The sequence below is a fragment of the Tiliqua scincoides genome, chromosome 3 (assembly GCF_035046505.1).
Source record: "Tiliqua scincoides isolate rTilSci1 chromosome 3, rTilSci1.hap2, whole genome shotgun sequence".
Lineage (NCBI taxonomy): Eukaryota > Metazoa > Chordata > Lepidosauria > Squamata > Scincidae > Tiliqua > Tiliqua scincoides.
In genome coordinates, this window is record NC_089823.1 from 203,883,089 (window position 1) to 203,910,803 (window position 27,715).

The following is a 27,715-nucleotide window of genomic DNA, read 5'->3' on the forward strand; positions in this document are numbered from 1 at the left end:
CCAGGCAGCGGAGGGGTAGGTAGGGGTGTGGGGGGAGGTGCTCCGGGGCAGAGAGGAGGTGGAGAGGCCGACCCTTGGGATGCCGTAGAATTGAGTGTTCCCATTGTGGGGCTTCCCGCCTTACCTGGGGGTAGGGACGAAAGTTTCCTTCTCCTGTGGAGCCTCCGGTGCTGTCCAGGTTGTGCTTAAGATGCAGTGGCAACCATTTTCGGTGCTGCTGCAGCCCTGGACGCCAGAGAGCTTGGGTTTAGGCTGCCCAATAGTAACAAGATGAACTAAGCATGATCTCTGGTCAAATCTTGTGATCAGCTTGTACTGTTTGGGCAGTAGTAATGGCTTTGTAAGAATTGCTGAGAGAGAAGGAGAGAGAATGCACTTACTTTGCTTGGGATTCCAGGTCTCATTTGCAGCAAGGAGACTAGTGGTTTGTCCAGGAAAGTAATGCTTCTTCCCTTCCCCCCCACCCCAATACCAGCATGGAGAAAAACAGAACCATCATGATTATTCCCATACTTGCTTGTGCATCCCAGTTGTTCTTAAAATGATTAATTGCATTATCAAAATAACTTCTTGTTCACAGTTCCACAGAGTTCATTATGTGGAAATCATGTGGTAAGAGATCCTTACCATTAGATTGAGCCTTAAGATGCCCAAAGTAGAAATGATAATCTCTCTCTGGAACCATAGAGGAAAAGGGAGAGTGCTGACTACAGAGACCAGTGGTTCCCAAACTTACCTGAGTCACGACATCCCTGCAGCCTCTTCTTCCCAGCTCAGCTGGGTGCCACCATCTTAGATTTCGCAAGATCCAAGATTGAGGCACCGAAATCTTATGGGATTTCATGAGATCCAAGATGGCTGCTCCCAAGTCTCTGAAGATTTTGTGAGATCCAAGATGATACTGCCAGGGAGAACAGGTGGGGGGCCAACCTGTGGAAAACAACCCGCAGCATCCCTGTGAGTGTGCCGGGACACCTAAGGCATCACAACACACACTTTGGGAACATGCTTCAGTCTAAGGGTTGGGCTGTCTGTGCCTGGGTACAGCATAATGCAAGAATAGCCTTCAAGTCTTCCCTAGTGCAGTCACTGTGCATAGTTTCTGTGCCTTCATGATGCATGTTCAGCTGTGAATTTTAGATAGCTTAATATAGAGATTCTAGAAGTCTCCCATGTTTTCTTTTCACCGTCCCCTTCAACAGGTTCTGAGAGCACTGGCCTGGCTATTCAGTGATTTGGGGAAACAGAAACCATGAAACAAAACAGCTGCCTATGTTTTCTAGTCTAATGGATTTTCACCACTTACTTGGGGAGCTAAGACTGACAGCTGCTCCATTTATAACAGCTAATTTCACTGTCTGCTTTAAGTATATGGAGTTATTGGACAGCTGTGGTTTGGTTTTGGTTTTGGTTTTTGGTTTTTATCCAGTGCAATGAAGTGTATGCTTTAACCAGGGATGTTAAGTGAAGTGTACACTAATACATTCTAATAAATCCTTTGCAGTATTTCAAAATTGACTTATTGCATTGGCAACAATAGCATTTTTTGTTGACTAGTTAAGCGTATAAAATTAAGCATGAATAACTATTCTTGACTAGCAGTATGTGTTCAGTCTTCCAGGAAACCAATAATACGTAGATATGTACAAAATGCAAGTAATAGAAAATCATCCAATAGTGCTGGTTTTATAGCTGGTTTTAAGTAAATTTCTTGTTGCAAAACTTGATGGTGTTGTATGCGGCACCAATTTTATCAGAGCCACTTGTGACTTTGGGGTGATACGTATGCAGGGCCAGTACAGGACTACTTACTGGCTATGGCTCATGGATGCACACGTCAGTCAGAAAAGTACATTTGGCACATGCCTTCATAATTTCAATGAAAATTTTTCATAAAATTTGGATAGAACAGAAGTGCTTAGTCAGGAGACCTACCAACCTGATAGCAGAGTATCAATCCATTCGGAACAAGTTTGTAGCTTGGAGGTGTTCTTGAATCCAGCTCTCTTTTTTGAGCAACAGATGACAACTGTGGTCAGCAGTGCCTTTGCTCCATTTTGGCTTGTGTACCAGCTATACCCATTCCTGGCTGTCCACACTTGGAATTGCAGTTGGACATAACTTGTGGCAGAACCTTCTCTGTTGTGCTGCCCTGCCTGTGCATCAGGACTGCCCTTCCTATTGCTAGGTATTCTAGAAAGCTTTGAAGACTTCTTTTTTGACAGGCCTTTATTTTTTGCCTCTGTTTTATCTCAGACTTTTTTGTGTCTGACTGATCATCTGTGGTGTTTTCTTGGGGGGGGGGGTGTTGTGGTGTTTTTTTTATTTTTATTTTTTTGTAGATACATGCTTGTTTGCGCTTGTTGGCTGAGTCATTGGCCCCCAGGAACCCTTCACAAGGTTGAGACCCCTCCTTTGAGGAACTAGCCCACCAAAGCAGACAGTCACAGTATGAACAGTTAAGGGATTTATTACGAGCTAATAGGATAAGCAATTACCAAATGAAAAAGTTGAGTCTCAGTAAAACACTTCCCAGCTAAGAGAATAAACATTGACAGACCCATAGAACCCTAACCTCCTTTGGCAGATGAGTAAGTAATTAAGGTAAGTAAGTAACAAGTAAGGTAAGTAATAAGGCATAGAAGAAAGTTTTAGAACTCTCAGCTCTTTCAGGCTTCGCCTTCCTAATTGGCAGCACTCTATCTCAGCATTTCTCAACCAGTGGTACTTGTACCACTTGTACCACTGGTGGTACTTGAGATGGTGCCCAGGGTTACACGTGGGACCCCCAGACCCCTGCTGCCTTGCAGCATGACCAGCAGTTCAGTGTGAGAACAATAGTTTGAGGTTCGGCTTGCGGGCAGAGCTCCAGTGTGCGTTTTTTGAGCACTTGATGAAGCCTTCCCATCCTCCCTGAGCCTGTTACTGGTGTTCGTGTTGTGTCTGGCTTCCCAATGTGGAAGTTAGTGGTGATGATATCACCACCAGTTAACTTGTGATGGTGCTTCCAATAGGTGGCCCATGCAAAGTGCCACCGCAGCAACAAATGTGTTGAAACACTGCTCTATCTACAGTGTTAACATTTAACACTCGGTCTTCACTGGAAAAGCTGCTTCAGGCGAGACACTGAAGATGGCAGTCTGCTTCCTTCTCTTTCCTTTTGGCAGCGGCAGCAGCACAGACACATGACCAACCATCCTCTTGAGGAGAAAGCCTCTTGGGGGGGGGAAGGGACTCCCCATCAGTCTGCTTTTATAGAGCCCATCCTGGATATTCTAGAAGGGTTACTGGTAACTGACAGAGCTGGACCTGACAGTTTCAGTCCTCCCTCTGGTTCTCTGCTTGGGTTTTCTTGCTTTTTTTGCCTTCCATATTAACCCTTTCATAGCATAGTAATCTTTCCATAACAGAATAACATTATCCTGCCACACTTTTTTAATGTCAATTTTAAAAAAAGTCATTTTTAATCTGATGTAGGATGCCTTAGGTTTCTCACTGAAGAAAGCAAGCAAGGTATAAATATTTTAAAATATTATTGGTACTTATTTTCATGTGTCCACCCAACCTCCCACTCAGTTACTGCTGTTTGGATGTTGGATCAAACTGCATTATTTTTCTTATGTCAGGTCTTGGTAAAAGGGCTTGTTTCTTGCAGGCCTCACCATGGTTATTGTAAGTGGAGTTTCTAGCAGACCAAGGTCCTTTGGATTTAAGTGGTTGAGTTAAAATCTATGCCTTGTGACCAACTTGAGATTCTTTGCCAGTTGCCTTGATTGGCACTCCCTTTTCTGGGATAACTGTGCAGTAATTTTTTTTAATAGTACAGCATGGCAAAGCATTTGGTTGGGGCATTGCATCTCATGTGGCAGCTGGATGAGACTGCATAATGGGAATGTCGTCTCCTTAAACAGATTGGTTAGAAAATGCTTGAGGCAGTTTCCCTGACAACTGATTTCCAGTGCAAGAACTTGATTCCATATTATTCTCTTGAATCAAAGCTGTAGCTTTCATCAACCCGCACAATGGTTTTTCTAGTTCGAATGGTTCACCCTACGGGGCCCATAAGAATGGTACAGTAGAAAGCAAATGCTAAAATTGGCAGAAAAAGAAAATAATCCCAAGAGGAATTTCCAGGAATACAGATTCTTGACTTTTGAAGTCTTATTAGTGTTGCTAGCAATTTCCTCTTTACCATATGTGAAGCATCTATTTTTAAGAAAGTTTTAAAGGTCTGGACCTTGTCATCCGTCTCTGATTTCCTGTGTACCTTGTAATTTTCTGATTTCATGTGTTTAGTTAGCTCCAAGGCACTGATTATAGGCACTGATTAACTGATGGCCTATAATCTCTCCGTGTGTAATTGTGGCATGCCTATCTAAAACAATGTTTTAACGTATATGTGTGTGCGTGCGCGCATATGTTTGTATCTGCTACTTGGTAACGCATAGATGTTTGTGATATGAGAGAGTTAAACTAACATGGCATCATAGTTTCATAGCAGTTTTCAAGTACTCAGGAGTGAGACTTGAAAACAAAAGCCTGTGAAAACTAGGAGACATGTCAAGCTCTGTCAATAAAATGTAACTGGGAGAAAAGCCTGACTGGCCTATACAAACCATGCAGCACAGATTATTTCTTAGTGGAATCTCCTGTTATGCCTTACAGTCAGACATAGATCTATAAAGTTCAGGGAAATGATGGACTGTTGTTTTAACAGTCATAAGTGCAGAATGCAATAGATCACGCATTTGAAATATTTGATCACTATTTGAAATAGTAAATTTTACCATGCCCATGTTTGTGTACATACACACATGCAAAGGAAATCTTTCCATGACAATAGATGTCATGGTGAAAACACAGTGGTCTGTTTCTTTGACATATAGTGCTGGTTCATGATATTTTACTGCCACAAGAGAGGCTTCCTTTTGCTACCCCTTAAAACTAATATAAATTTCATTCTTGCACAATGTGTGCTACAAAAGGTATGTTTCATTGGCCAGTGCTGGATTTTTGAAAATTAGAGAAATCTGCAAGTGTTCGAACAGTACATTCCCCATTATTTTTGCATATTAGGGCCTTGTGCCTATCCAAAGGCTTTTGGTTCTTTCTAAAACAGCTCAACATTTTACATTAGAACAGAAACAAAACATCAAGACTTAAATTTTTACTAGGATTCACGAGGACTGAACTCTGAAGTAAGGTTGGGAGGAATGAGAAAGAAATGAATAGGTACACAGTGACTTCTCTTTATGACAGTGAATAACTTCAGAGAATATCCATGCATCAGGGCCTGGGGAAGTGCTTCTATATCAGGCACTGCAGATAGACATGAGGAGATGCCCTCTTGTGATGTTCAGAGGCATTTGTCTAATAACTGGTAGAACTTGAATGTTGGAGTAGAATGACCTTTAGGTTCAATTCAGCAATGCCCACAAATTACAGTAGATTGCTTTCACTTTGAATAAACTGATTTGAGCAATGAGTTAAGCCATATGCAACAGGGAAGGTTTTTTAAAAAAGTGCATCAACATAAAGCCTGCTATAAAAGAAATTTGTCCACTGTGTAATGGTCAGTCCTGGGTTGTGTGGACTCCATCTACTTGAGCTCATGTTTTAATAGGGGAAGGCAAACAAAAAATTTGTTTCCAAGTTAAGATGGGATAAAATCATTTCTGATATGTTATATGGTGAGGAAGGGGTTTTAAGATGTGCATGATCAAAATGGATTACAACCAGTGATCAACTGACAGGTTAAAATGATGTCTGATGATTGCACTGTATTGATAGAACAAATGGAAACAAATGGTGTACCGTGTATGGCAGATGATGGGGAGGGAAGTCCGGGCTCTGAAAAATTTATCAATAAGTGAAATCTGAAAAAAGGATATTTCATATTGTTTATACCCATGTTTGCACTGTCTATATTGTCCTGGGAAAATGTGTATGATAGGCATGAAAATACTTTCATTCTTCTTCTGTCTCTATTTTTAATCACCTTTCCCCAAAATTTGACTTTAAAAAATGAACATTGAAAGCCATAAGGTCTTAAACCTGAAGGGTAAAAAATTCAGTCTCTGATTTTTAAAAGCTTCCTGGTAAACTGGGAGCTTTGTGGAGAAGGTTTAGCCTAAGTTTAATGGGGATTCTGGCTACCTAAATCGGGGAGGGGGGGATATTCCCAGATGGTAGAACAAAACTGTACCAAAGCAGGACTTGCCAGATACCTGTGTAGTGAAGATGCAGGGAAATGCAAATTAAATTTTTAGAACAAAAGCCAGGAAAGTAAATTCTGTGCTTAGATTAAAAGTGTACCTTACAAATCAGAAGGCACTTAACATTGCCTTGTGAAAAGAGGGGAAATGTCACAATTTCTTCCTATTTCCTTTCTACCACTGTTGATGCTGCATTCCAAACTGTTCTGCATTCCATGCAGGACCCCCCCCTTTTTTTTTGGATGCTTTGGGAATGTGTTTTGGAGAGGCACAGAGTATAGAAGCAAAAAGTGAGGGTGAAAAGATCCCTGCAGAGAGTGCAGAATTTCATGCATGGTATTTTGTTTTTCAAGGGGGTGTGTTCCAAAGTTCTGGTGAGGCTGTTGAAGGCAGTCACAATGCACAAGACTGAGGTCTTGAATATGTTACTTTTGCTAAAGTAGAATGATTGGCGCTCATGTGCAGTATGCCTGAAGATTCAGACTATCAGATGTAGGAATTCAGGGGAAAAGGCCATGTTGAACATAATTCCTTGATCATAGGCGTGACTAACAAGTATATTGGTGGCTGAAAAGAAGACAGGGAGGGCTTGGAGAGGGAAAGATTAGAAGCTCTGTACTTGCAAGAATCCAATTACTAAATAATCTTTTCAAGCTATATCATAATCCTCACTGCCGCATTTTCATTTTTTAAAAACACATGGCTATTTTTTGCATCCATTTTTTAGAGGCACTGAAGTTTTTGTGTCCTTCCATGCTGTGCTGTATGTTCTTGCATTTCTAATGTTTTGAAATCACATAATTTCACAAGTAAACAGCTAAAATTGGGTATAGCTCTGCCAGAAATGCTGCTAGTTTAACGCTTCTTACTGAAATCAACATATCACACGCCTTCAATATTTTTTTTTGCAAATAGACAGAAATCTCCATTTACTGAAGAGGTTTGAAACATGAGTTGTCCATAATTTTAGCTATTTAGTTGTGAAATTATGTCGTTCTGTATAAAGTTCAGTAGATGTATGGGTTTGACTTTTGTATTGTTTCAGATAAAATGTTGAAAACTCTTTAGTACACTTTGTTTGAAGAAAAAATGTAACCGTCCATATCTTTTCAAGAGATTGAAGCATTTCTGCAGAATAAAAGTTTATCTGCAACTTGATTGATATCCTGTAGTGATTGACACTTGCAGATTTTGCTTGTTTTGGCTGTTAGTGAAGTGTTGCTGTGGATTTGCCCTGACTTCATAGGTTTGGTGGGATGCTCAAAGAAATAAAGCCACGAACATGATATCTTAGTGGACTGCATATTGAAAGATCTAGAACAATTGTGTCAAACATTATCTGGCCCATGTGATATTGGGCTCTCCCTTCACCACCATCAGCTGCACACGTTGGTAGATGTGGCACTGCTGGAAGGGTGATGCTAATAGACCCCAATTATCATGTGAGCCGCCCTTTCAGTGGCACTGCGTCTGCCACTGGGAGGAAGAGATGGAAGGAGGTCTTCGAAGGCGAGGAATGGTACAGATCAGGAGTTGGGAGATGCTGCTGAGTCTCTGGGAGAGCCCAGTTACCAGCAGTACTGCTTCTGCTGAGGTGTCACTTTGCAGAGCACCCCTTAGCTGCTGAACTATGAGTGACACCTCGGCAGAAGCAGCTGTGCTGAAAGGGCAGCCCATGTAATAAATAGACTCTCCCATCATGAGAATTGGGCTCTGCTCATATTCTGAAAATATGAACAAGATTTGCATATTTTCTTTTCTGTCGTTTGCTGCTGATGAGTTCCTAGGTAATAACAAAGTGCTTATTTCTCGTCATCAACTACTTGGAGCCCAATCCTGAGCTCAGCAGGCAGCCGGTGCTGGGCTAGCGTGGGGCGGTTGCCCAGCTCCCACAGCTTGGCGATCTCCTGAACCACCAAGCCACAGAACAGTAGGCGGGGGCAGGGACAGGAGGAGGTATTCCGGGGAGGAGGGAGGCAGGTGGGAGGAGGATCCACGGAGCTCCGCAGGATCCAGAGCACTCGTGGAGCGCTTCACGCCCTACACGAGCGCCTTTTCCTTACCAAGGTCGGTGGTAAAGTGAGTAGCCCCATTGCGGGGCTGCTTACTTTACTCGGGGGAAGGGGACAAACGTCCCCTTCTACCCAGGTGCCTCGCGCAGTAGTGCGGGAGGCGCTGGATTCAGTGGCAACCCTCCTCGGTGCCGCCAAGCCTGGGCGCCCCAGGCAGCTCAGGATTGGGCTGTTAATGATGTCACTTTCTGCTTCTTGACGTCACTTCTGGCCCACAGCAGGTGCCATGAATGATGTTTGGCCTGCTGCATGAAAAAAGTTTGGCATCTTTTTTTAAGGATTGAGTGTCACAAGTTAAGTATAAAACCACAGACATGTTGTATTTGTAGATTATATTAAAAAGAGTTTGACTTCCCAGTTGTGATTCTGAAGAAATCAATAGTGAATTTTGAACTCTTTGGTAAATTTTAGGGACTTCTGCTATGAGTATATTTGGGAATTTAAGGGTGCAGTCCTAACCCTTTATGTCAGTGCTTTCCAGCACTGACATAGGGGCAATGCAGCTCTGAGGTAAGGCAACAAACATTCCCTTACTTTGAGGAGGCCTCCATGAGTGACACCCAACTGCAGGATGTAGCACATGTCCCATTAGCACTGCTATGCCAGTGCTGGAAAGCACTGACATAAGGGGTTAGGATTGAGCTCTAAGTTCCTTAATGTCTTTTATTCTGCGTAACATCCAGCCTGATGAAGAGTACTGGAAAATGGAAAGCTTGCTTGCTACTTTGTGATATTTGCATCTCCAGGTTATATGGAGAGGCTTTCCTGCACGCACTGCAACCTTCTGAAGTGCTGTTAGTGTGCAACAGGAGTAGACCTACTCCATAGCAGCACCCCTGGATGTGGAATTTTCTATCCTGACAGATTGATTCCCCCCCCCCAATGTATTGCTTCTGCTTCAGCTGAAGACTTCTCGGCCTAGGGTTACTTTTTACTCTCTTAGGCTTCTCTGTTTTTGTTTGCTGCTTTTCTTTTAACTTTAATACTTCTGCGGTATTTATGCATTGATTGTTGTAAGCTGATTTGAAGTTGGTGTAAAAACAGGGTATAAATATAAAAATAATAAATAGCTCCATTGGCCCTAATCAAAAATGTTGCCCTAATGTGTGCCCAAAACCAACAACTGTAATTCAAATTTAACTCTTCCTCCTGCCATCAACCAATCTGTGCTTCCCTCCTTCCAGTTTCTAGCTTCCTGGGACTGCTTTCAAACATTCTTTAAAATATTTTGGGCTTTGGCCAAGCTTCAAGTTAGTTGCCTGTCACAGTGATGAGGCATCAACTTCAAAAAAACTTACCAAGACTTCTTTTTTCTGTTCAGTGAGCAGACGCCTTTGGCAGCAATAGACATCTATTGAGCAGTCTAAATAATGAGCTTTACTGGAGACAGGAGGCAACCTGTAAACAAATTTTCTGGATTCTGTATCATTAGTGCATAGAGATGAGAGTTGCTTTTGGTTTCCATGACAGACTGTGAAGTTTAGCCTTGCTAGTTTCATAGCTTTTCACTTGCTTCTAAAATCCATAACCATATCTGTGAAAACATCTAAAAAATGGGAAAATGTGAAGATCAACTGGTAGTCAACATTGATGTAACTGACCATATAATAGGGGTGGTGGAGGGAAATGTCTCCAGAATTCCTGCAGTTTTTCATAACAGGTAGACTTGTACATGCGTTATAAGAAATGGTTAAGGTATAGTGAAAAGTCCAGAGTTTGACCTAATTTGTTTGGAACCTTGGCTCATATTCTTGAGAGTACTGAAATTCATTGACTGGACATAACACAAGCATATCTACCAGTTATTATTTGTTTTGGACAGAGGAAGGTAGCATTTCCTAATCAAAAGGTTAGTAAACTCTTCCTTAAAATCTAACTTGCCTAGTTATTTGAGGTCACACTCTAAAAAAATATTGCCAACTAGTCAGGATGGAAAAGGTCCATTCACTACTAAACACAACTGTGACTTAATTTCTGTATGTATTAAAGCAAAATGTAGACTTTTTGGCCCCATAAAATAAAATTTTTGATAAGCAGATTGAGTAGCATAATTACTTTAGAGATGTATTCTATGTTGTGGACTCATAGCCGTCTCCTTAAAAACTAAATTCATCTCAGTTATAATCCTGGAATGTTTAACGTGCAAAGTCAACATGTAGTAAACAGTGTTCATCAGAAAAAAAGATATTTACAGTTGGCCCTCTGTATCCATGGGGTTCTGTTCTTGGACCCCTTGCAGATAAGGGAATCTGCAGGTTGCTGCCATTATAGGACCTCCGAGCATGATAGGAAGTGTTCTCAGGCATAGGGAGCCCTCACCTGTAGCCTGTGTGAGAGAACACAGGATAGACTAGCACTGGGAGGAACTCGGCAGCATGAAGCAGAGAGGGACAGTCTTGGTAATTCAGAGTGAGATCGAAGTCATGCATCATGTGCAGCTTTTTCAGGTTTTTTGGCCAGGTGGTGAAGGATGCCTCCATGTCTATCTTTAATTAAGCAGATCATGTGTGGTCCCCCCACACAGGCTTGTCAGTTCTATGTGCTTCAGCAGTGGACAAGTGAAGAACCACTTCAGATTATTCCAATTGTTTTCAGAGGAAATGTTCTTCAAACCTCAGGGCTGGGACAGCATTTGTGTGGTCAGAGTAGGGAATGACAATGGGAGTTGATTCAAACACTATTCTAGACATCCCAGGGTGCAGGAAGAAGCCATTACTGTTGCAGTGTGAAGTTCTGTTGGGATATGCATATTGGAGGGAAAGTCATTCCACCTTTCCAGTGGTGAAACAGTATTGGGTCATATTGTGACCAATCATCTCTTTATATCTTTAGCATTTGTTGGAAAGATGATTTGTTTTCTTTTACTGTTCTGCTTGTTCATGTCATTACAGTTTGCAATATTTTGATCTCCCACACCAGGTAAGTATAGTAATTTCATGGAGGCAGACTCTGGAGAGTGCTATTGATTATTATGGAGACAAGTCATTTTAATCAATTCATTTAAGCTGTCATAGCGATTGAGTGTAATAATGTGTTTTATACTCTGTAAGAGTCAGGAGGCTGAATTTCTAAAATGATGCAAGTATGGGTCGATTTGAATTCATGGTTCTAAGGAAGTGACAAAATATTTCTTCTGTAAGGTGGTTAAAAATTTAGAATGCTACTAACCGTGTGGTATCTTTGCATGGTCCACTTTTTGGAAGTACCACCAGAAGTCACTGGCGATATGATCGCCAGTTAGTTCTGGATTGGAAGGCCAGACGCAACATGACAAACAGTAGAAAGAGGCGCAGGGCTGATTGGGTGACTTTTTTGAGTGTAAAAAAAGCGCACACTGGAACTCTGCCTGCTGGCTGAGCTGAACCTCCTCCTGCTACTTGTCACATTGCGTTGCTGGTCGCATTGCCAGGCAGTAGGGGTCTGGGGGTCCCATGGGTGCCAATGGACACCTCCTCAAGTACCACTGGTGGTACAAGTACCACCGGTTGAGAAACACTGGTGTAGAGAGATTAGTCATGTGCTAATTACTTGTCAGTGCTGGCTTTACAAAGAGAACAGTGCTTATATGGATTGGGAGACATGTTCAGACCAATTATATAGTCTAGTTAGGTGGCTGAAGCTACAATCTTACAGCAGCATAAATAGTTGTGATTCTCTGCTCTCCACAGAGCAGTAAGACGAGCACAGTAATGGTAATGGGGGAGGGAAGCAAGATGGCAGTGTAATCAAGCCTGCAGAGACACTAGGAGCTCTGTCACTACCCATTATTGAGATTTGTCTAGACATCTTTTTTGCATATTTATACAACCCTTCATCTGAGGAACTCAGGATGTTATGCATGGTTCCTTCGCTCCTTTTGCCCTCAACAGACCTGTGAAGTAGGTGAGGCTCCAGGTCATCCAGGAAGCTTGTGGCTGAGTGGGGATTTGAAGTCCAACACCAGAACCACTACTCCATGCATAGAAGGCACTACAATCAGTGGCACCAACATAAACCTCATGATGATATGATTTATAATCCATTGCATATCCCCTTCCACGCATAAGCAGAAGGACTTGTTCCTTTAGCATGGCTAATTTTAATCTTGGTGGTTAGAAGGGCAGTAGCTTATGCCAGTAGCCTTAAGTTGTGGTCTTATCAGGCAATGATTTAAGTCCAATAGCTGCCCAAATAATAGTATTCTGCAAATAACCACCTTGCCCATTTGAAGTCCCAGTTGCAGGGATGGAGTTTGAGTTCCTGAGGGCCTGTAAGAGTTCTGACAAAATAAGTTATATCCACTGAGTCTTACAAATGTTTTCATAGCTTTGGTTGGCTTTTCTTGTACAAAGAACTTGATTGTATCTTCATGCTTCTATAGCTATAGAGGCAAATTGATGTAACCGTATGCTGGATATCTTTGTATATGAACTGTGTTCACTTTCTGGGTAAAGTGTTCACTTTAATGCACTCCTGGTGGTGTAGTGTGATTATCTATAAAGCAGATTGAAATCTTATCCTCTGTGGCAGGAGGAAAAGAGGAGATGAAGTAGGCAGTCTCCTGGAGCTCTCAGTTGACTACAAAAGAATTGTTTTTCACTTGTACTATTTGTTTTGTGTGCCCAGTGTTGGGGATTGAACCAACCTCAGACTGAACGTACCGTAAGTTCTGAATTATGATCTGTTCATCTCTATCATACCTTCAACCCCCACTTTTTCCCAATCCCTTTTTTGCTCCTTATGCCAATTTAATGGTTATAGAACTGTTTTGTCCAACCACGTGGAATGGTAGCATTCAACTGAGACATGCATTAGTGCTAGCATCACATTTTCTGTTGCTGGTTTAACAGAATGGAACTACGGTCCTATCTCACCAAGCAGATGTAACTGGATGTTGGCACACCAGTCAGATATTGTCAGTGACCGTTTATTTTGTCTACAGTGAAATATTTTCAAAAAGAATAGCATGTGTATGTGACATCTTACCTTAAAAACATCTCATTATGGTGTTTTAAAGAAAGGATCAAGACTGAAGCCTCCTGCAGCAATTAGGGCAAAGCTAATAACATAGTGAAACATTTCCTCTTGGCCGCAAAATATAATTGCAGGAATCTCTGACATCTGCTTAAGGCTGCCATGAGTTCACCTTGCTTGATATAGGAACTGGAGATGGTTTTTTCCATGCATTTGGCTGATCTGTAAAGTTCCTGTGAAGGATTGGACTTGGATCTAGAAAAATGAAGCTTTTGTATAAGAAGTTTCTTTGAGTAAGATATCGTTATGGAGACTTGAGGAAAGATAACATCTCCTTGTCACTGTTGCAATAATGCTTTCCAAAATACTTAACAAATATTTGACTAGTGAGTGGACAAGATCTTTTTGACCGGTCAAAGATTGAACTAGCATAACTTGATTATGTGAGTGCTCCATTAGAGTGTTAATGATTTGCTAGCTAAAAGAAATGTGGCTTAGGGCCCAATTCTATTCAACTTTCCAGCGCTGATGCAGCTGTGCTAATAGGGTATGTGCTCCATCTTGTGGTGTGGGGCAGTCACAGAGGCCTCTTTGAAATAAGGAAATGTTTGTTTCCTTATCTCAGGGCTGCAGTGCTGCTGTGCATTGGGGCTGGAAACTTGGATAGGATTGGGGCCTTACAGAGGAGGTTAGGCTCTTTTTCCTGAGTCTGGAAGTATAACTCTGAATATATAAACAACTGCTTATGCTTAGAACCTAGTTGTCTTTATTGCTTTATTTTGATTCCCCTTCCCTCTTATCAATAATTTATGCCCTCAAGAAAAGTTCTCTGTCATCCTTGCCTCACTCTTTATTCCCTGCGGAACCATGTGTCATTGGTTGACTACTATATAGAATCCTAAAAGAAGAGATAGTTCCCCCCATTGTGTGCATGTTAAACTTCTTCTTCAGTGTTTGTCCTGTGTGCATGTTAATAAGTGTTTAAAAGCACACAGAGTAACAATTGGCACAGAACTTAACACTAACCAAGGTTGGCCCCCAACTCTGACTTGTAACAGCTTTAAAACCTGGTTCTAGATTCTAGAAAGAGCAATTCTGGATAGAATTATTGTCTATAGCAGAGTAACACTTAGGGTGCAATCCAGATGGTGCCCTTGACCAGACTTGTATCAGCCTCCAGGTGTCTTGTGCTGGCCTCTGGACGTGTACCGGCCTCCAGGTGTTGCAAAATGCCGTAAGGCACTTCTGTGCCACTGCTGGAGGAGGCTGGAGGCCAAATTCAGCCTCCATGGCACCAGCGCAAGGTATGTTTGTGCTGGCTGCAGGGGTCTGGTGAGGGTGGGGAGAGAGCATTCTGGGCGGGGGGGCAGGCAGGCTCTTAAGCGAACCAGGCTTGGGAAGGGTGGTGGCATCTGGGTGGCATCTGGCACTTAGGCTGGATCCTAACCCCTCCTCCTGGACAGCCTGGCCTAGTATGGGGCTGCTTGGAACTGCACCACTTCTTTAGGTGGCCCCAGATCCAGATAGCCCCAGAAAGCCTACCTGCTCCAGGGCAGGTTAGGATTGGGCTGCCTGTCTTGCTTAAGACCAGTGAAAACTGCACAGGGAGAATTTATATGGGAGAAATACTCTGTGATCATGTAACCTGCAGCTAGTCTCTTCAGCCTGATTAGGGACGATTGTCATGCCTCCAACGTCTTAATTGCACATCATTTTTCAGTGCCCTTGTGTGAACGTATTTTTTCCCCTCTCTGTTATAAATTAAGATAAGCTTGAAAGAACCAATTTGAATATCCAGGCTTGTGTCACTGAGGTCTCTAATGTTTATTAATGTAAATAGCTTTCATTGCAGTTTTATTCCCCAGATTTTGTTGCACATGCACCTGATCCCATGAAAGTCAATATCAAGTGACATTTGAAAACAAATTGTATTGGCATTCTTTATTGATCACAGTTGTTCATTGGGAACAAACTCAAATTGGTTCATAAATTGCATAATTGTGTTTTAGTTAGCATGTCACAGTTTTCTTCCAAAATGCATTTTTTCTTGTTCTGCTGTTTTGAAGCTATTTACAGTCCAAGCCTATCTCTGTTTTGAAAGTTGCACTGAAATCAGTGGTCCTGACCTCCAGGCAAGTGTACACAGGATAAATGTAAGCCTTAAACACTTACAGTCCAATTCTGTGTTAACTCTCTGCAGCAATACAGCCCTGACAACGGGGCATGTGCTGTATCCTGGTGGAGAGTTTCAGGCCCTGAAGGTATTCTCCAGATAAGGGAATATTTTTTTTCCCAGACTCTCCTTGTCTGGGAGTACGCCCTCACTGCCTTCCTGGGTCTACATGCACTTACACAAGCTATATTGCTGGCTCAACTGCACATGGATCCAGAAAGGCAGATAAGCCAGGAAGGGGGATAGGCTATCGATGGCACCACTGCCACTTATAGCTTTAACCTGTCCCATTCCTCCCCCTCCCTGCCCCCTCAGTGCTGACATATGAGAGCCAGGGTACGTGGACTACCGGATTGTGTGTGTACCTGGCCGCTTGCCCTGATGGCCATGCTGTGCAGAATAGTATATTGCACTTTGCGACAGCCGTAAAGGGTTTGTGCTGCTGGAATGCTAGTTCCAGTAGCACAATGCCCTGTTAGGATTCAGCTGTCAATTACACAAAAAGCTCAACCGACACTTCTTGCCGCAATTACAGGTCCAACCTTGTTATACATGGATTTTTTTATACACTGATTTGACTCAACATGAATGGCCACTGCAAATGAGAAGGAATGTTCTGATCCCTGGAGAAGGGGAAAAATGCACGCCTTTAAAATGCTTTTCTTACTGTTGTAGAGATTTTTATTCACTCCCAAGTAAGTGTAATAGGATTGAAGCCTTTATCTGTTTTTGGTATTTTATTTTTATAAATTGGGACATTATCTCATGGTGTGTGAGTGACTTGATCCTATTTATTTCAGTATGTCTTCTGTAATCTTTCTTTTTTTAGTTCTGTAACTTATCTTCTGACTGACCTCGGACTTGAATAATACTTGTTTTCTGTCTGTACAAGTTCTCTATTCACATACAGTGGGCCTTCAATATCTGTGGGGGATCTGTTCCAGGACTTCCCACAGATACCGACTTCTGCAGATAATCAAATCTTGGGCGGGAGGGGGGGCTCGGGAAATCGGAAGTGCCTCTTAGAAATGTCTGGGAAACCTTCTGAGGTGTAGATAGGTTGTGTGTGACCTCCCTGCACCTCAGAAGACCTCCTGAATGTGATGGGAAGGCTCTTCCAGTTGTGTCCAGGAAGTGCTGTGAGACTCTCAAGCTGCAGGGTTGGATCCATGGATCCCAAGCCTCCAAATGAGGAGGGCCCACTGAATTAGCTTCTGTCTTTTGCAGTGTAGCTCTTCCTTCTTGTTTCCTACTTTAGGCGTCTCTTCTGAGAAACTGAACATTAAAACTAACTGCCCAATCCTATCCCCCACCTTTGGTGCTAATGCATGTTGACTGTACACATATAGTGTAAGTCTCCTGTGGGTCTCCACGAACCCACACCATCTGTGTAGTTGTCGTAAATTCGAAGAGAGAAGGGCTGGGGTTCCCTCAAAAAATGGAAGATTGGATTTGGCGTGTGCTTTTGCTGCTGAGATCCAGCCCTTCTGGCTCGCTTTCTGCACTGAAATGCCCATGATCCTGCCCCCAGCTTACCAGCTCTGGTGGAGCCTCCCAGAGCAACTACCACTGTGTGCGGCAGTGGCCTTGGCAGCACATGACATCATTCCTGCTTTCATGCTGCCCTAATGGGCTTTGCGCTGCTGCATTTTGAGTTCTGGCAGTGTGAGGACTCAATAGAACTTTTTTTTCCCAAGAAGCTTTCTTTCTAAAAATAAAGACACCTAAATAAGTTTTCTCTAACATTGTCTTCTTAACTGTGTTTTACAAAATAAGGGGGAAAATATCTCCATTCATTGCATGGATTTCCCCCCCCCCCAAGGATTCTGAGTTAGGGAGAATTAATGTAATTTCTCATATCTGAAATGAACCAGGATTCTGAATTTGCTATGTTACTGAGTTAGCTTTTTGGATAAAGCTCCTGAAACCATAGCCCCCTTTCTGACTTTTAGGGCTTGGATATTTCTCAAAAGAGTTACTAACATACTGAGGTTTATCAGTAATAAATGTGTTGCATTTTGTGTTGACAGGGAGCCTTTTGACGATGGAGGTGAAACCATGAAGAAGCCGCTGAGAGAATAATAATGTTTTTCCGAAATCGTTTTCTGTTCTTGTTGGCCTTGGCAGCCTTGTTAGCCTTTCTGAGCCTTAGTCTACAATTCTGTAAGTACCTCTCAGTCTGAATATATCTCTTTGGGTCTTTGCAGCTGCTAGTCTTGCTATTAATTTGGCCTGCTTTGTGTTTGGATTGAACCTTATCTTGGCAGGCCAAGTGCAGAGGTCTAGTTCAAAGGAAATTGGTGCTAAGTTCTCTATGTGTGTAAATGGCATTGGAACTGAATGCCTACTCTTTTCACATGCAAAATCTTCTCCATCCTTCTTAAGGGATGACTCCAGCCAAACTAGCACTGATTATGATGATGGCAGGGAAAGATGACTGCATTTGGGTGTTGCAGTGTTGGGAGTCACAACCGAGCATGCAAAACTTCTTTGTGACTTGACATTCCATGTAAAATTTTCAGCATGGTCTCCATCTGAAGGACATGCCACGTTCTACAGTACGCTATGATATAATGCAGCCCTTTGAATGTAATCTTTAAAAATGTTTTAACAGCTTCAGCGTAATTGGTCCTGTAATAATAAGTAAAACTAGAAATGTCAGGTTGACTCTCAATAGAAGAGCTTGACAGCAGACTGGAGACAAAAGAGAAAATGCCTGAACTTGTTTATATTGGGACCTAGATGTGGAATTTGCTGTTCTACTGCCAGCAATGCTGCCTCATTTTCCAGAATCGGCATGCTTTAAATCTTTATAGCGCAGTTTCCAACAAGAGTTATTTGATCTTTGTTGGCCTTAGCTAACTAAATAGATGCATACAGTACATCTCTCTGGAACAGCTTTCCATTCTGCAGGATTTTCCCATGGCTAGTTAAAACAACAGTGGTGAATGGTAATCTAGACCAGTGCTTCTCAAACTTTTGTCATGTGGCAGACCGGCAAGCTTTTTCCCCCCATTGTACCAGAGACTGGCAAGCTTTTTTTTTTTCCCCCCTCAGTGTGTCTGGGACTGGTACCATATCTGTGCCATTACAATTATTCCTTTCTCTTCTTGTAATTCACCATGGGCTTGGCAGTTGATGGCTGATGGACTAGAACCAATCTACACATCACCACTTTGAGTAGCACTGATCTACTGTAGACCATCCAGTAAGGATTTTTGTCCAAATTGCATTGAAAAGTCTGCATATCTGTGCTCTTCACATTATTGTAAATTATGGGGGCGGGGGTTGAATAGCTTGAAACTGAATTAATCACACGTGTTTTCTGTCTTCTATGTAATGTGCAAACCAGTTTTTACACGTTTAGACAGAATGTTGCAGTAGCAACTAATAATGTTTTAGGAAGACTTGCCTGATGTTTTGCTGAAGAATGAAAGTTCTGAGGGCTGGCTATTGCAAACCCTCTATATCCACATCCCATCATTTGGGCCTCAAAACCTGGTAGTGCAATAATAGGTTCTTTATAGCAACTCTGCTGGATTTTGTCTTGTCAGTTTCTGAAGCTTACATGGCTCACCATTTGAAGCAAGCATTTTGATATTTAAGGAGCGTGGGATGGGGAAAAAAAGATTGTCAAACATTTTATGCTTTACAAATTGCATAGATAAATGCATTGCTGAAGGGTGTGATGAAGCATAAATAGGCCTCTTAAATTTCCACAATTCCTCATCTTTTCCAAGCTTACTTAAGCCAATTATGTTAAGAACTAAAAATGTATTCAATGTTGAATTACAGAATAAGTATCTCATTGTACTGGGAGATGATGCATTTTGGGTCTTAGTATAATGGAAAACATATAAAACATGTACTATAAAACATTTGGAGAAAGAAATCTGGTTTTTCTTGGCAAACTTATATGTGTACAAATAGCTACTAGCGTAGTGTCCAAAATGCTATTAGTGAGAATTTAATTTATTCACATGTTGCAGGCTTTCATTCATTGTTCCTTCTATTTCTCTCTCCTTCCCCAGTAAATCTGTGAGATGTAAAGGTTCAATGAAGGTATACATAGTTCTTAAAGGGAAGCATCCATTGTTCTAGCACAATCATAGTTCCTATCTTATTTGGATAAGATAGCATTGGAGTTCTGCTGCCATTGTGAGTGGTGTACTGATGAAGGGGTCTCTGTACTGTCCTTCTGGCTGTTAGTGGATTTGCTGTATAGCATATGCTTTGCTTGCAGAAGGTCTTGGCTTCAGGCAGTGTCATTCCCAGGTAAGACTGGGAAAGACCTCTGTCTGAAACCCTGGAGAGCCCCTGCTAGTCGGTGTAGATCATCCAAAGGTAGATGAACCAATAGCCTGACTCGATATAAGGCATGGGGTCTGCGTTCAATGAATTCACTCAGGATTCAGGGGTGTCAGACATAAGGCCCGAGGGCCGGATGCGGCCCGCAGGAGCTTTTTATCTGGCCCTTGGGCTCTCAGCTGCAGAGCAGTGCTGAGGTGACACTGCTGAAAGGGCGGCCCACGTGATAATTGGGTTCTCCCATATATTGAGGTATGATCAAGATTTGTGTATCTTCTCTTCTGTCATTTGCAGCTAATGAGTTCCTACATGAGAACAGAGTGCTTATTTCTGGTTTTGACCTGTGTAATGACATCACCTCCGGCTCTCAGCAGGCATCATGAATGCTATTCGGCCCTCTGTATGAAATGAGTTTGACACCCCTGGTCTACATCTTGATCTGTGCTACTCTCTACAGTCTGATTTGTACTTTGTTTGTTAGTAGTTCTGTGTTGCGTTGTGCTTCCTTAGCATTTTTTCCCACCCTTTGGTGGCTTTCAATATTCACCAGACTCTCTCTGTTTCCACTAATGTGGCATGCCTGGAAAAAGTGAGCTTTGCCTACAGAATGAGCTTCGTTTTAGTTTATTTTGTAGTTTGCCTTTTATTGTGTTCACCCTACAGATTGATTGGTAAGTAAGATGACTCTGCAGCTACTGGGGTCTGATTCCAGTTGATGCTGTTACTGCTCTTTCTCCCTCCATCTGGGGGAGAGGGGGCATTGCCAGCAAATGGCAGTTCTCTTGCAGAGGCTGTAGTGGCTTCTTCATATCTTCCTGGCTTTGACAAGCAGCAGCTGATAATTATTCAGGATATTTTTGTGACGCCTCCCCCCTCTTCTTTCTGCCTCTGGTGACCTTGAAATACAGCTTGATGCTATGCAGTCCTTCAGCCTGAGAATAACATTAATAGCCACTCATGTCCTGTCCCGTTCCCCCCCCCCCGAAATAACAAATGTGTTGTCTCATAGCAAGTGAAAAGGAATGTCTAACTGTCTTGGCTCTCCCCCCACCCCCAAATATGTTGCTCATTGCAACATATGGAATTGGCATTGGTTTTAGTATCTAGAGATGAATTAAAGGGCATAGAACTGTCATACCTCCATAATAATTTCAACCACTCACTAGATATATTGGGGCTTACCAGGATTGCAAAGTCTCACTTGATATATCTATGTAATATATTTCTCCAGTGGTTCCAGAGTGGCACAGTCTTTGCTGGTGGGAGTCTCCCCCTCTTGGCAGCAGGCAGGGCCAAGTGATCCAAAATATTTCAATGGAATGGGTCTCCCATGCTCCCCAGACTAACCTTGCCTGTTTTCAGGGTCCTTTGCTTGGTTGCTGGCTAACTTTGACAGTTCTTAAATTTTGTTCATTTTACAGGCTACCCTAGTTAGCCCTTCCCTCCCCTCACCTTAGGGAGAGTACTGGGAGCAGAGCCTCCTTCCTCTGCCTTGGAATCTGCCCTGGGATAGGCTGATAGGCTCAGTCCTTAACAAGGCTTTGATCCACCACCTTTTTCTGGGTGGCAGGATAGGCTTTATTGCCACAAGAAATGGTTGCAGCTGCAGGCTATGCACACCTTTGCCCATATGATCAGCTAGAAAGGCTTTGCTTACTGTGCAAGCGACCAGAGTAGCTACTGTCCCTTGCTTACCCTCCCTGTGTGTAAAACCATGTTAACACTTCATTTGTGTTGTGAGCATGTCATTATTTCACTAGCGAGCTTTTAACTTGTAGTTCTGCGACTTTTTCATGCTACTGGATAGTGTTATTTAATATGATTTAACATGGCATGAGTATCTTTTTTATTTTGACATCATGGCTTATATGTCTTCGACCTACATAAGCAGTTTTATTAAATACAAGATTTTGGTTTTAGCCAATGTTAAAATTACAGGGGACCCTCTTGTGTTTTGTGACATCTTTCCCAGTTACTGGTTTTAGAAAGTTACAAGGGGCCAGGATTTGCTTTAAAAAACCTGAAAGTTGGAGCTGTAGGCCTGTAGATTTCTACAAGGCTTATAATTAACTTTGATCTCCACCCTCCAATAACTTGAGCACTGGTTTTAGCAGTCAGTTTGGGCTTATGTCAAGAGACATATATTAGGAGATATGTTCATGCCTCAAGGCTTACTCTCATTTCCAAACTGTAGCCGCATTCTGTGCCACCTTCCCCCTCAATTCCTTAAAGTGAAGAGGATGGAAAAGCAGAATTCAATAATGATGCATAAGAACCCATATAAATATATGAGTCTCTTCGATCACAGTCACAATTTTGTGGTATATGATGAATAACTACTTTTTTTTTTTTGAAGCTTATTGCAAGCCTTCTAAAAGCCATTCTGAAAAGCCATTCTGAAATCAGACCTAAAGAAAAAGAAACGGCACCTACAAATTGTTGCATCAGTAAAGCAGAATATTAGATGCAGCAAAATAACTTGTTCAGCTAAGATCAGTATTGACTCTGGAGCTTCATAGGGGTGAATATTGATGCAAAGATAAATTGTACATTCATGTTGATAAGCCATTTTTTTCCACCCAATGTTGCATATACGCAACAGGGATCAAATGTGTACACCTGTGGGCTGAGCAGAAATGGGTTAAAATAGGGACACTGCTTGATATTTCAAAGCAGTGTGAAAAGAGCTTTAATAAATTGTGCTAAATGCGTCCCATTTTAGATGAAGTGCTGGTTTCCTTTATTGTGGATCATTTATTTATATTTATGGGTATATTATGAATCAGCAAATTATATAATATATCTAACCCTTGCTGATTTTCTAAAAGTATCTTTGTACACCCAGATCAATGTTTCATGTCGTCTGCTCAACTACCTAAATCAGGGGTGTCCAAACTTTTTGGCAGGAGGGCCACATCATCTCTCTGTCTCGGAGGCCAGGAAAAAAAAGAATTAATTTACATTTTGAATGTGAATAAATTTACATAAATGAATATATTAGAGATGGAACTTATATGAATGAATGAAGGTCTTGCAATAGCTCAAGGTCTATAAAAGGCCTTGCACAAAGCAAGGCCGGTCTTTCCTTCGCTGCCTCTGCTGCATCACACACACAAAACAGCAAACAGTGGAGGAGCCCGTGGCCCACAGCTCACGCAAGAGGTCAAACAGTCACCCTCACGCTAAGAGCAGTTGTGTCGGGCCAGTGTGGGCTGCAGCAAGTATTTGGAGGGCTAGAGGTTCATTGGAGACTGGGGGCTTCCTGCGGGCCAGATTGGGTGTCCCCAAGGGCCGCGAGTGCCGCAAGTGGCCCCTGGGCCGGGGTTTGGGCACACCTGACCTAAATCATACAATGCAGACAGTAATGAAGAGAAGTTCAGGTCCTTCTGTCCATTCCTCCCCCCCCCCCAATGTAATGGGAAGAAAAGGTTGTATTTCTTGTACAGTTAGACAAGGCTGGATGAATTCTTAGATGCAGCCTGCAAGGGTTTTCCCTCCTGGTGCTTTTTAACTGCTTTGTGTTGGCAGAAGGCCTGTTGCTTACTTTTTTAAACATGTGCATATTGCAACATTGACTGCCTTTAGTGCCATCCTTCAGAAGTTGGCTTCTGTAGCAGTTCTATGCATGTCCACTTTGGTGTTTCATTTCCTACAATTTGTTGCAGTGGCTACTGTTTGGGAAGGTTGGAATTGATACTACTGTGGTCCATTTTTCATCATATTTCATAGTTATTGCGATTACAGTTGCTGCAGACCTTGTGCATGCTGGGAAGGAAGTTGTTTCCTTTTGTTTTCAGGATTTCGGTGGCAAAATGCCTTTCTGCTTTTCCTTCATTATTCGCACTCCTGCTATTAAGCATCTGTCAGTATGACAGGCCGCTGCTGTTTTGTCCCATAGGCATCAGTGGTATGGGAAAGTATAGAATCTATACAGAGTATCTGACACAAGGGCACCTTTACATTTTAAATGAGGTGTTGTTTTCTGGATGTGAAGAGAAGCTGCAAATCACCATTCCATCCTAGCTATTTATTTCCACTGTTGGGTTCTTGGAAAAAAGTTCCATTGAGTGTACATACGAAAGCAATTCTGAATGAATCATTCACAGATCTTGTTCAGAAATGACCCTTTGACCTGCAGCTATCTATAGGAATCCAGTTGATGAGATGCTCTGTGAACAAGGTGTGTTGATAAAACATTCTGTCTTAATATTTTCAGCTGAATGTTTGGGAATTGATCCAGGAGCTTTACTTTGGATACAGATGTTCTGTCTAAACTTCTGTATACCGAGAGTGGGGAGTAGTTCACATCAGCAAAGAACTGCAAGTTTCATTGATTCCGTTCATATATAGATGTATGGATTGTTTCTACAGCAGTGTGGAATTCTGTGTAGACTCTACTGATGCATGCTTTCAGAAGGATTACATAACCCTTTGCAATTATCATTTTTTCCCTGCAAAGACCTGCCATGAATTAATGTTAGGAAGCAAATGCAGAGTTGTGTATCTCAAGAAGTGAACAGGAATTAAGATGATTGTTTTAAAAGCACAGAGGCATCCATTATTGTGTACTGTGTCTTTTTAGTTTGTTCAGTTGTACATGGATCCCACTAAATGGTGAAGAGTATTAATCTGTGACAAAACTCAGATTTTCCGCTTCCTAAACTTTTCTCATAAGTCTTCATTTTCCCCCTCCATTTCCATTGCAAGAGATGTTTTTCCATTCCTGCGGCAGCTCTAATGGACTCACTTGTTTCCTGTGCTGTACATACCTGTTGCCAGGCACCCAAGCTCTTGATTAGTACCCATGTTTTGAATCTGCATCTTTTTTCCCCTCCCTATGTCCATGTTCTTACTTTATCTCCTACCCAAGTTCTTCATGAACTTCTCATGTTTCTCACTGTCTTCCTTTTGCTTGTCTGTGTTCAGTCCCTACCCATCCTTGTTGCCTTGCTTATAGATGTTGCAACAAAACCTAGAATTAGCAGCATTTTATGTACTTTATTTCAGGAGACCACCAGTTACAACGGAAAACACATTATTTCTATTTCACGCATCTACAGTTTGGCTTCTGCATGAAGAGGAAGATGTTTTTGTTTAATCCCTCATCTTATACAGTACACCAGATTCATCCCAATCCAGATGTCCTTTACACATTCACAAGTTCCAGTGTATAAAATGGATTTTTGAAGATTTTTCCAGTATTCTAGAGAACTATGCAGTCCATGCTCCATGGGAGCTCTAATTGTGTGTCAGCATATTTGTTGATCTTTGAAAAGATCTTTGATCTTTGGAAAAAAAATGATAATGACTAGGGGAAACAATGACTTAAAAAGTCCATAGCCTCTGTTCAGTTTATTTATTTATTAGTAGAATTTATATCCCGCCTTTCCACTTCAGAAAGGAGCATTCAAGGTGGCTATGTAATGAGAGAATCCTATGTGGGAATGTTTCAGAAAGAGAAAGGGGGAAGAGAGTACTTCAAGTGTTCATTTTTTAGTCAAATGTAGTCTTTATCATGCAATAGCAGTTTCCTTTCAGTGTAGTAAATGGGAGTAGTTTATGCTTGGAAAGTGCTGATCTGGCAGAAAAGAGATCTGCAGTATGTGTCCTAAAACCAAGTGAAGTATATTTCCTGCCACAAAAGCCACATATGCTAGACTTTGAATGCTGTTACAGGAATACATTTTAATATATTCAAAGATCGGAGGAAAAAATTGGATTGAGATACATGCATGCCACAATTTGTGGTTAAAGATATTTAGTTCTTGAATGCTGTAGTTGAAATATCTAAAACATAAACACTGAGCTGAGTTAAACAACTTGTTCGCAGTTCTCAGAACCGCATTTTGGAGGACTGGGCATGTGCCATGAACATGTGTGCTGATTCATCTTTTTTTTAGCTGTAGCTTGCCATTGTGTTTGAATTGAGCACAGTTGCCATGGTTTAAAACTGTAGTTTGAAGTGAGTATGCTTGGCCACTCTTGTTGGCATCCTTTAGTCTCGGAAGACTATGGTATCGCGCTCTGAATAGTGGTTCTGGAACAGAGTGTCCTCTCCAGTGCGCGAAGACTAGGTAAAGTAGATATGGAGGATAGACCCATGCAGCAAATCCCCCCTCTCCACATCGCTGAAATGGTCCAGTGGAAAGGCAGAAGCCAATATGGTTGGTTCCAGCGGCGTCGCAGGAGTTGCCAGAACATGACTGTGTTCAGCCATGAACTGCCTCAGGGACTCCGGCTCCGGATTTTGCCTCGAGGTTGACTCCTGAAGCCTTTTCCATAACTGGATGTAGCCACAAGGCAGTGGAGGTTTGGGATCAGAGTTTTCCTTCTCTTAGATGAGCTGTCTTCCCAGGCTAACGAGTCCTATCTACCTGGTGGCTGTTTAGTTGCCTCTTATGACAAGTACAGCCAAACTGAGGGCCTATTCTTATCCCCCAGCCCCCAGGGGGTTTGGCCACGTTCATTAAGCCCTCTTATCATTTAATCCCCCCCATCAACTTTTTTGGGGAAAGGGTCTCTACCACATACTCCAATCCAAGTGGGAACCTAATTGTCATAGGTTCATGTTTGTGGGGGCTCATGCATAGAGTCCCTTTTCTTATGAAAGCCAAAAGCACTCCGGTGCTGAGATGTGTTACCAGGGGTTGTGCTGGAGTCACTGTGACAAGGCCAGAGAGTGCCTTGCTCTTTCTTGCGTTCAGTCCATGCGTGGAGGGAATTACTTGGCTGAACACACTCATTTGCACCCTGCATGTTTGCATGCTGTAACAGCTTCTGTACTTTCCTGTTCAGATTGTGCATGATTGGTGAGCATTTTCCTATAGACCAGTGTTTCTCAAACTGTGGGTCAGGACCCACTAGGTGGGTCGTGAGCCAATTTCAGGTGGGTCCCTGTCATGAATAAGTACATTTTAGGCCTAAATTGGTCTGAGAAGCCTGAACCAAACTAAGAAAGTGTATCTAAGAAGTTGCTAGCAGTTCTCAGCTGCAGGAATGTGAGTAAATAAACAAAAGGATTTGTTGTCTGTCCTTTGCTGGCCAGGAAGGACAGATAACAAGAATTACAACCAATTGGAATGTTTAGCACCTTAGCAGACAGAGAGGCGCCTTATCAAGGGTGATTGAGTGCAGCTGTGGATCTTCAGTTGGGAGGGGTAAGAACTATGAGGGGTTAGCAACAAGGCCAATTTCGAGAAGGTTCTGTTCCTCAAGGGTTCTGATTGGACAGTCTAATAAGTATGAAGTCACCTCAGTACTGTTAGCATAAGAAGTATAATAATGAGTGCCCAGGGGGTGTGTGTGGGTTCCTTCTTGGACAGAGTTTTGGGTGCAACATCCTGCACACGTGTGAGCTCCATTGTCCATCATGGGCACCTGGCCCCATAGGTAGCCCTGGAGCTAAGAGATCTACAAGAGTAACGGATCCAGGTGAGAGATAGCCAGCTAGCTTTGTTATTTTATTGCTGATATGTTTCCTAGATGTTTATGCCTCTAGCATTTGCTGCCTTATGTAGAGTGTGTAACCTTATCGTACTTAATAAACTAAAATACCTTTTACCAAGTTGTTTCATTGTCTGTTGAGAACAATGGTTCAGAATCCTACCTAGCCGTTCAGCAAGCTACCAGGTACCTGTTGAGGTCTAGTAACTTGAGGCCTGAGGCTTTAATTAAAAAGAGCTCAGCGCCTGCAAGGGATAGTATTAAGCCTAGAGGGTCTCAGTATCCCTAGACTGAGGCACTGGCACGTACAGGGTGGTGGCGGTACTACTGGGCAAGGGGCCTTGAGGGTTTTAGGGTTCGAAAACCAAGAACCCTAAGCTCCCAAACCCCCCTTTGTTTACGACAGTCCCCATTCATTTCAATATTTTATATTTAATATATTAGACTTGATGCTCCCGTGGGATGTGACTGCATTTAGGGAAATGTTACAGACCTGTACTTTTAACAAGCTACTATGTTTATTCTTATAACAATGATCCCCCTGGGGGCTG

At 42.3% G+C, this 27,715-nt stretch overlaps 1 protein-coding gene across 1 annotated transcript in view; it reads left to right on the plus strand.

Moving 5' to 3' along the window:
• Positions 1–27,715, plus strand: part of PXYLP1 (2-phosphoxylose phosphatase 1) — an 88,980-nt gene that overhangs the window by 16,249 nt on the left and 45,016 nt on the right. The window contains exon 2 of the mRNA XM_066621043.1: positions 17,444–17,576. Coding sequence (XP_066477140.1) covers positions 17,498–17,576 — 79 coding nt within the window. The 5' untranslated portion in view covers positions 17,444–17,497. The remainder of the gene's footprint in view (positions 1–17,443; positions 17,577–27,715) is intronic.